We start from the raw sequence: 10,366 nt of genomic DNA, 5'->3' as shown, positions 1-10,366 counted from the left end.
GTCCTGCTGGTATGCGATAGGAAGATAACATCACTGGTTTACAGGAGCTGTTGTCATGGACAGTACGATAACAACCAGTAAACGTGATGTCCTTGAACAGAAGTTTCCCCACTCTGAGACCGTTTTACAAAGTTTTCAGCTCGTGCATTCTGATATGTAAAGTTACTAAACGACATAAATGTTTGTGTGAGCTTTCTGTAGAGTATTCTACAGCAGTCGCAAGGAGCTGGAGAACGCCTAGTGGTGTAAGAAACATGCACTCAGACTGACTGGCTCCATGGTTTGACCACCAGGGGCTTTTATGATCAGTTGTAAAAAGAATCTTCCTTCATAGACATTAGTTCGAGTTTGCTAGCGACCTCTCCCGTCTCAAAAGCTAGAATGAATGCTTTTAAGAGTATTACATCTAGTCTTCTTAGAGTTCTTGTAATCTGCGGTAATGACACCGTCGGCGAAGTGATCAGTTCCCTCAGGGCGGCGGTATCTCCTGAAGTCATTGACCCTGGGGTCATTGACCCGGTGAAGGCCATAGAGTTCCGAAGAGAAAATGACTCTGATTTTCATGATTGGTTTAACAATATTAAAGACCTCCATCCAGAGTTCATTAAGGGGAGTGTAACGACCTCTATCTAGAGTTCATTGAACTTCGAGAAGGAAATGACGTTCAAGAAACGTTAGGAAGCTGTTAGGAACTGTTACTGACAGTTTCGCATGTTTTGTGCGTTTTTATAGCCGCTTCCTCCAACTGTAACGTTAGCTTTTAACGTACAATGTTCAAGACGAACAAAACGCTAAACAAGACGCACAAAAACACGAGTCCAAGCTCGACCTCTGAAACCATGGAGAGGTCTCACAAAAAAGGCAAGTCTTCTAACCGTCTAACCCCGAAAGTATGTTTTAAAGATTGCACTTGTACGTATATCACTCCGCTTGAGTTCCGTATCGACATTTTTGGCCATTTTCTTTTTAAGTTCGCGGCCGAAGAATTATTTTTGGTTCGATATCCAACGGTGGGTCAAAGTAAAAAGCAACTTCTTCCCCGCAAACTTTACATTTGCCAAAAATATGCCAATACGGAACACAAACGGACTTGATATTACGCACAAGTGTTGCAGTCCACAGAAAATGTAATTGATATTTTCTTGTGTTCGACAGAATTCCATAAATCTACCCAAACATATCGTGACTGCCTATAATTGAGAAGAGTTCCGATATACTATCGGATTCTTAGCTGTTTTTCGTTCATTTATTCCCGGGGTTGTAGCATTATATGTTTCTTCCCATGATGTTGAAGTAAGTATGAGCTATCGAGTTTATACATTCTGTGATCTGTATCTTTGAGCTCGTTGTGAAGTATACGTGACGGACATATGATACCTGTAGGTCGTTTGAACACGTCTGATTTGTTCGTCGGTCGTTAATTTTGTTACACCAGTTCCCACATCTTTTAGTCAGCGACCAGGAGATGGGTAATTCTATCTTTGTTGTATCTATGCGTGGTTTAATTAAGTTACCTAAGCACAAGGAACCGTTTTATCTACTTAACCTCTGATGAGAATCAGACCACAAAAGACGAGACACAAGTGCTCTGTAAACGCACGCATGACGTTTCATTGTACACTTATCGTTCGGCCGGCGTATTTGTACAAACAATGATTTCATAAATGGAGACAGATAGACGGCCACATAAACGCTACATAATAATCTTTATTCAAACAACAAATGTACAGCGACTTTCGTAATGTCTTCTACCAACTATACATAACTTAACATACAAACAAACAAACAAACAAACAAACAAACAAACAAGTTAATGCAAGTAAATTAAACTGGTAGTACATACAAGGATCAACATGTTGAGCTCAAACGAATTTATCGATGGGATATACCGGATGAAGCAAGCGGAAAGGAAGGTGAACAGCTAAGAGAGTTTATCATACATGTAATTCGTAATCAATTTTTCATAAAGGGACATTGATCTTCATATAGTACTATTCATGTCTGCACAAAAGTGTATATAGTCGCTGTAAATACACAAATCGTGATCAATCTTGACTTATTCTTGAAACCTTACAGTACAGAACGGAGTGCAAATGCAAGATCCACAATATACAGCACGCAGCATTAGTTTAAAAGTAACAGGAAATACCTCTGTACAATCTTTGATATTACTATTTAATATTACACAACCAACACAGTTAACGGTTTTAGTCACGCCAAATGTTCGAGACATTTTCATAGATTAGCTTAATTCTCTGCCGTCCCTATACGATCCAACACCAAACACACCACAAGCAAACTTCTGCTGTCACACACTGGAATGTCACAAGTCAATCTGATAAAGTGCATACCAAGGAGTGTCGGCTGTAGCAGCTTCCGTACTGTCAGTTAAGTTTTAATATTGCTGATAGAAATTGAGAAGTTATGTACCTTTCTTGATTCGTGGCAGTTGTTCTGACACTGATGGGACAAAATGGACTCTCCTTTCACTGCAATTGTTTGATTGTTTGCACGTCAAATTTGGGAGCGATTCCGTAGTTATGGTGTAGGATCCACCGCCATTTGTTTCTTCTTGTACATGAGATACCCTCCGACTGCGGCGCCAGCTCCCACCACAGCCACCGCGCCGACCACGCCGCCCGCTACCGGCCCGGCTGGCACCCCGCCCCTGTTAGCGGCGGCGGAACCACCCTCCTCCGGCCGGCTGGTAGTCAGCGAGGCGCCGGTCACTGGAGCTCTGGTAGAGTCGTCTGGCGTATCGTCGTCTGGCGTCGTAGTTGTCACGATGTTTGCGTCATCTGATGCGGTGGTTGCCATGACGGTTGTGACCGCCGGGATGATGGTTGTAACTGCCGGGGTGGTTGTAGCAGCCGCAATGGTGGTTGTGGCTGCCGGGGTGGTTGGAACTGAAGCAGGTGAATCGTACGAGAAGATGTAGTGTGTGGAATGTAGGTGCAGAAACTAGACCTGGTGCCTATTGCTAATCATTTCTAATGCACAATGCGCATAATGTCCAGACGGGTGCGCGCGTTGGTTTATGTGTGGATTAACAAGCACAAGAGTTGTGGACGAGCCTGTCTGGTTCAACAAATCGATACACATGTGCTATGCCTATGCTGGTATAATGATACTGTTTTCTATTTCCCCACAATACGGAACAGAGTGGCAGGGTCCCAACAGTTGTTCTGCCGCTTGCATCTAAATGATTACACATTATCTGTTACCGAAGTAAAGCCAAGAGACAGCTAATGTAGGCACGGCATTTAACTATCTATATTTATCTATCTACTATGGAATGTACCTCTACTAGAGTCGTGCGACAATGTGAAGACTTACAGTCACATCCGAGCTCATCACTGCCGTCAGTGCAGTCGTCCACCCGGTCACACAGCTGGGCCGTCTCCAGGCAACAGCCGCCACACGGGCAGGCGAACTGATCAGCCGTGCAGCTGGTGGGGCCTGGGGGAACAGTATTCACGTTATTCATCTGGTGCAAAGCCAGTGGCTGGGTTTACACACGCATTTCCAAGCACACGTGGAGTGTGCTTCGAGTGTACTTGGAAATGCGTGTGTAAACCCGTACCCATCTGTTGTAGTGCCTTTTAACTAGCCTCTACCAGGCTCCGCGGGATGGCTGGAAAAATAGTAGAAATTGGCCTAATAGAGTGAATAGTGTGCCAAGGGAGTTAGCTACGGAGAGAGGGTCCAATCTGTCCATCGAAATGGAACCTTACTGTATAGCGGACCTACCCTGTATAGCGGAGTACCTCGGCTGATTTCTACTATTTTCCCAACGATAGGACGGAGCCTGGTAGAGGCTACCTTTTAACGTACTCGGGGCACCTCCTCGATCAAGGGACCACGATTTTCTGTCCCTTCCGAAAGACGAATGCAGCTCCAACAAGGATGGCCTTCACCGCGGTTTCGAACCGGGGGTCTCCTAGTTAATTGGAACCAGGAACTCAACTGTGAGGCTGCTACCAATTGAGCTACAGGGACATGTTACGTTGATAAGGAATGAAGGGTAGTGCGCATGTTCGACACAGGAAAGCATCTTATACAAGAAGAACAGCCATCAAAAATGTCTGACTGATTCATTATCTGGCACAACAATAATGAAAATAGTGAATATAACGTAAGACTTTTCTTTCTTCTTGTCCGAGGCGTTGTTGTAAAACTGCCGTTACTGGCTCCTCTATGCTATTTTCTTAGAAAGGTCCTTACCTCTTTCGCAGGTGTAAAGACTTCCTGTAGGGATGAAAAGAGAGAAAAGGTGTTAAAACAATCTCTCATTATAAGACGGTGGTAGGAAATCCTTAATACGTATCCTGGCGATTGTAACGCTATAATTAACAACTTTCAGTCGCCAAACTGCGCATGGTTAACAAACGGGAATGAAGAAAGACTTCGCGAGAAGACCAAGCGATAATACAGAGTGCTCAACGAATTCCATTGATGAAAAATATCCTTTTTACGCTTTGTGTTTTGTTGTCTTTTCAGTCATACTTTTACATTTTGCATGATATTACAAGTATGAAGTCAAGGGTTTCACAAATCCATTTCAGAGCGCGGCGCAGCGAGGTCGCAGCGCGATCGCCGTCAGTCGGAATGGAACGTTGCTGTCCTTTGTGCCATCAGTGATGTTATCTTCCTATCGCATACCAGCAGGACCCACCACCACCGTCTACTAAGTATCATGTTATTTGCTCCGTCCCGTGTGTCATACCACCCATGTTTTTAACATTCCTTACCGGCCTTCTGACATATGTAGTGTTTCTCTGTGCTGGGGTCCCCGGCTGCCCAGTTGTAAGCCACGGAGGAGTCCAGGTACCCGCCTGACATGGACGTGTCTGGCTGGCCAGCCGCCCACTTCATGAACCCGCACTGCGGCAGCCTGGTGAGAGAGAAAGGCAGAAATGTAACAAAGTACAATTTTCCTATGATTGGGTCAAATGTTGAAATGAGGGAAGGAACATTTTTGACCTCGTCGTCTTCGAATGCATAGATATCAAAGCTTTTCAGATAGTGTTCTGAACACTTTTCACAGTTACTTAAAGTCTCTCAAGTTTGCAATTCTAGTTCTAGCGGTGAATGCGGTATACTGATGTTTCATCTAGCGTACATCCCCCAAAACAAAAATAGGTTACCCCACGGATAAAGGCGAAATAGCGCTAGTACCCACCGCCCCACCTTAATGAACAGCTCAACAAAGTTGTCACTGAATATGAATTTATATATATGTCACAGTAGAGATGGCGATTCAGGACAATCGGCGATTGTCCTAGGACAGATCGCGATCGTCGTTTGTCCTAGGACAGACTGCGATCGCGACCTGTCCTAGGACAATCGCCGATTCTACTAGTAGAGATTGCGATCGCAATCTGTCCTAGGACAAACGGTGATCCAAACTTAATGATGCTAAGATATTAAGGAAACAGCAATATTTTTTATATAAACCATGATTTTATTTAGTATTTACAAACTCTGATCAAAACTCAATTCATGCTAAGATAAAGGAAACAGTAATATACAGCAAAACTGTTTGATCACCCTCTAATTTTTATTGTTCTGCCAAAGTTGTGAAATCATTCAGTAAATGTCTGACTGTGAAATGATATAGGTGTGAAACTGTAGTATCTTAAAACTGAGATTGATATTTTGACACCTGTTTTATCACTTTACAATTGTTATTGTTCTCCTAAGGTTGTGAATTCAATAGGTGTGAAACTGTGAGTATTATCTTGACACCTCAAAATTTGCATACCGAAATATTGTTGGATCACCTTCTTCCAACTGATATCTTTCACACATTATTAAAATTTTGTCATTCAACTTTATCAGAAATTACTTTATCAGAAAACATACTCACATGAAATTGATCCATCATGAAATGTGAACTAATTCACCTAAAATAGTTAATAATTGTGAAATGTAGGTAGCATGTTAAACATGATTGAAACGTAATGCAATGATTCATTCTATTTTCCAAAGCATTTCCATCTAATCAGAATTTGCCCAAGTAGAATCGCTGTTTGTCCTAGGACAGATTGCGATCGCAATCTCTACTAGTAGAATCGGCGATTGTCCTAGGACAGATCGCGATCGCAGTCTGTCCTAGGACAAATGGCGATCGTGATCTGTCCTAGGACAATCGCCGATTGTCCTGAATCGCCATCTCTACTGTGACATATATATGAAAAGAGCGATTGAGTCAACACAACGCGTTTTGTTCCAGAAAGGCATCTAGTTGTGAATACTACAGTAGCGCTATGTGGAGACAAGAATGCGTTCTGGGACTGAATTGTCTGGAGTGTTTGTTTGTACAGCTATGACATGAAAGCTTACTGTGTATCGTCTATAAACTTGAATCCTCCATTGACGGTGTCGGTAGTGATGCCGATCCAGTGGTCGGAGTTGGGGTTGACCAGCATGGCCATCCCTGCCATGAACTGGTGGGTCCTCTCGTCGTACGGAGCGGCCAGCCTGCCGCCCTGGGACGCACAGTCCGCCTCTGCGTCCGAGAAAGTCGCGACTGTCGCCGACACCTTGTAGCAGATATCCCCCGGCCCCGCCGTGTACCCGAAGGAACAGGGCATGTTGTTCGCAAAATCTATTGAAGCAAGTACAGCAACTTTACTCTCCAAGCAGAGGAATGGCTCCGGCTGGTTTTTGACGTGTATTAGGCGTTTTTGTCTGGCTTTCGATTTTGTCCCGGTCGCCAAGCCATACTATATGTAAGACAACAAAAACGCCTAAAAACACGTCAAAAACCAGCCGAAGCCATTCCTCTGCTTGGAGAGTAAAGTACTTAGCCTGGGTACCATCCTCCTTAGTTTACCGCTTGTTTGGAGGCCTGCCCGCCTTAGCCTCACCCCCCCCCCTACTTTGCCCCTCGCGGGGTTATCTGGGGTATATCAAGTTGAAGTTGAAGTTTATCCTTTTTTCGCTTGCTAGCCACCGTGGTTAGCAGCGAAAATAATAACCCAGCAGTAAACTTCAGAGGATGGTGCCCAGGCTAAAATCAACCATTATCAGATTCTGCTTTCTAAACGTTTTAGTTCTAACCATATATTGCTGAATAAAAGACGTATTTCAAGTGAACATGAAATAGAAAATTCATGAAGAAGACTTGAGAGTAGGTAGTTGGTCAATGTGAATGTTGCGGTTTTCTAATACGCTTCAGTCAGAATCGCTCTGTTACACTTAAGGCAACAGGTAATAACGGAACAATGCAGAGAATTGTAAGTTAAATATTATGACAAAATGTGAACTCACCGCTTCCACAGCTTCCACTTGAGGTACCGATAACGTCACCTGAAAATGTACACATGTGTTCCGTTAGTGACGACACGGAATGGTCCGACAGCACCAAGAAGGTTTCTCAGTTAGACCTCCTTGGTTTAGCTCTGTTTCTTAAAGTAGGTAAAGAATCCGGACAAGAGTATGAAACTAAGGGTTCTTCAACCTGTCAGCTCTTCTCTACTTCATAGTCACGAAATCAATGAGAAAATTTGGACTTATATATTGTAACCCTACCTGTCTGGCAAATGGTGCTGTGAGAATCGCCACATGGTGTATCCTCCCATTGCCATTGGGTAGCCGCCAACAGCCTGCCGCATTGCTCAGTGTTCGCTCCGTCGTTTGAACTTGACTCCCCATCAGAGGCCGGTCCCCAGTTTGTGAAGTCACAGTCAATCAACCTGTTGCCATGGAGATGTGACGCAGTTGTTGTTGGCAGGGGGAGAGAGAAACATCATTGATACGACAGTTACATCATGTCAGTCATTGTGAAATTTCGCTAACTGCATGCTAGATGTTTATGTAGTTATTGTGGGCAGGGGAGAGGAGGACATTTTTGTTACAACAGTTACATCTCGTGGGCGGTTGGTATCTATTTTGTGAAGTCACAGTCAATCAACCTGCGTTTCCATGGAGATGTGACGTAGTTGTACGTGTGTAGGAGGAAAGGGGAACATTTTTGATACGTCAGTCACATCTTCAGTAGGGCTGGGTACCGGTACCGTGTACCGGTACAAAACCGGTATTTCTTAATGGACCGGTCCAAAAAAAACCGGTCCGTAAAAATCAGTGGACCGGCCTATGGACCGATTAGAAAATTTTTTGTACCAGGCTACCAGGAGGCGGCCACATAACTGGTCTAAGAAAATACAAAACAGCAGATTTAACGAGTCGTTTTCGAAGACGTTAGCTGTGAATCATATCTAGAAACACTTAAAGGATGAGTAAATAGACGGCGAGGAGAGTATAGTTATAATTTTGAGACAAAGTGCAAACCTAAGAAATTATATCGTTCCAGACATGACGTTTGGAGACTTTTACGTGTGTCTCACTCTCCAAAATATGATGTACTGGGACACTACTATAATCAGGTACAGGTACAGGTACAGGTCCGGACTTGGACCTGACCCTCTGGACCTGGACCTGGACCGGACCTGAATTTTATGTACCGGTACCCACCCCTAATCTTCAGTGTGGGCAGCTGTCATAGTGAAATTTCGCTGAACTACATGTTAGCTATATTATACAGATATAGTGCCATATCATACATGAAATGAAGCAGATTCGTGATCCAGTCTTACCATGTTCCATCTAGGTAGGTCCAGCCGCCCGTGATGTGAGGTGAGCGGATCATGTGGAGCCAGTAGTCCGCTTCTGGGTGATCCAGCATCATGCCCTGGATCAGTGCCTGGATGCCCTGAGTCTTCGGCCTCACGACATTACCTCCGAAACTATCGCAGACAGACTGCAGGGTGTTGCAAGACATTCAACAACCGACATTAGGAAACCCCTCAGGGATTGGTGCGTGCGCCACCTCCATTAACATTAATCCGTCGGGTCACATAAATCCGCCTGTTTGAAAAACAGTGGGTTTGAAAGATCTTTAGTGCAGCATCCCCAGGTATACACAGTTAAGATATACAGGAGTGCATTATGGGGGACGTTGGGTTGGAGATCTGTTTGGACGTATCTTTTCAGGGTGGCGGAATTATGTACGAATTATGCTAGTAGATGTTAACCACAAGGCTTCCCCTCGACATTGGGAACGAGGCCCCAATGCTTTTCGCTTTCGAACGAGGACCACAACAATTTCCAAGGGCCTGGAACCTGGGCGCACGGTTATCATGAGTGGACGGCACATACAGAGACTCAGTGCGTTTTAACTGGAAGCATTTTATTCTGTTACTAGCATTCTTCTGGAGATGTGTTTGAGTAAGGATCATCCATCTGGGATGAATTACTAAAGCCCCCCTCACACTTGTACGTAATAAGTCACTGTATACAAGTCCGCATGAGTTGCGTATTAAAACGTTTTGGGTTAAGGTAAAGTTTGCGGCCGAAAAATCGATTTCGTTGGTTCGATAACCAGGCTGCATAAAGGTGCGTTAGAGTAGAAAACAGCTTTTCCCCCGCAAAATTTGACTACAGCAAAAAATACGCAACTCATGCGCACATGAATATACGCACAAACTTGTTTGAGGGTAAAGTCAAACGACCCAGCGTTACAACCCAAAGAATCAGCAAAACAGATAGCGGATACCTGAAACGATACAGCTAACAATTATGAATTCGTATGAAAACACCTTGTGAAGATCTACTCACATTTGCTGAACTCATGGCCCCTGTCTGTGGGAAAAGTTTGAAGCAGGCATTTCGGTACTCGGTCCACCCATCCTGACAGCCCTGTGCGTGTGTCGTCCCTGAAGAGGGAGGACAAATGTGACACAAAGCTGACACACACGGATACCCAGACACACATAGACACAAACACGCACACACACACGCACGCACGTACACACACTCACACACACACACGCACGCACGCACACACACACACACGGATACCCAGACACACACGCGCGCGCGCGCGCGTCAGAATGTGATTGTAGTGTCAACACATCAGCGAGGATAGGATCTACTGAATCCACTGGACTCAAACAATTCTCCAGCAACATGACCATCTGAATGGAAAGACAAAATAGTCGCAATGGAACAGAAATGAATGTCTCACCAATGCTCACTGAAACAACCATTAGACCAACCAAACAGCGCATATTGTTGAAGACCTTGTCCGCCATGTTTTGACAACTCTCCGTCTTGTCTACGCGTTTTTAAGGTTGCTCCATGGTAACACAGGTTGTTTGTGCTGTTTAATTAACTTAATTAACAAAAAAGAATGACTCAATAACGATGTTTGTGACCATCGAATCAATGTATTCTCTGAAGGTGGTAACAATCAACCCACAGCGTAGTGGCCTCGGGTGGTCTCCAATCAGGCCACGACGTCTTTGGAACGCCCAGCTGCGCCGGGTACGCCGGATAGTGCGTGTAAATGAGTGAGTGATGT

At 44.4% G+C, this 10,366-nt stretch overlaps 1 protein-coding gene across 1 annotated transcript; it reads right to left on the bottom strand.

The window, feature by feature from the left end:
- Positions 1 to 1,687: 1,687 nt before the first annotated feature.
- Positions 1,688 to 10,288, bottom strand: LOC136435090 (macrophage mannose receptor 1-like). The gene is made up of 10 exons (XM_066428293.1): positions 10,031 to 10,288; positions 9,622 to 9,719; positions 8,601 to 8,764; positions 7,537 to 7,700; positions 7,276 to 7,314; positions 6,346 to 6,610; positions 4,752 to 4,894; positions 4,225 to 4,248; positions 3,337 to 3,459; positions 1,688 to 2,906 (listed from the first exon to the last, which is right to left on the bottom strand). Exons 1-10 carry the CDS (start codon positions 10,095 to 10,097, stop codon positions 2,539 to 2,541), a joined length of 1,455 nt encoding a protein of 484 aa, XP_066284390.1. The 5' UTR covers positions 10,098 to 10,288; the 3' UTR covers positions 1,688 to 2,538.
- Positions 10,289 to 10,366: the final 78 nt, after the last annotated feature.

This window comes from Branchiostoma lanceolatum, chromosome 5, assembly GCF_035083965.1.
Source record: "Branchiostoma lanceolatum isolate klBraLanc5 chromosome 5, klBraLanc5.hap2, whole genome shotgun sequence".
NCBI lineage: Eukaryota > Metazoa > Chordata > Leptocardii > Amphioxiformes > Branchiostomatidae > Branchiostoma > Branchiostoma lanceolatum.
This window is presented reverse-complemented; position numbering and strand designations above follow the sequence as displayed.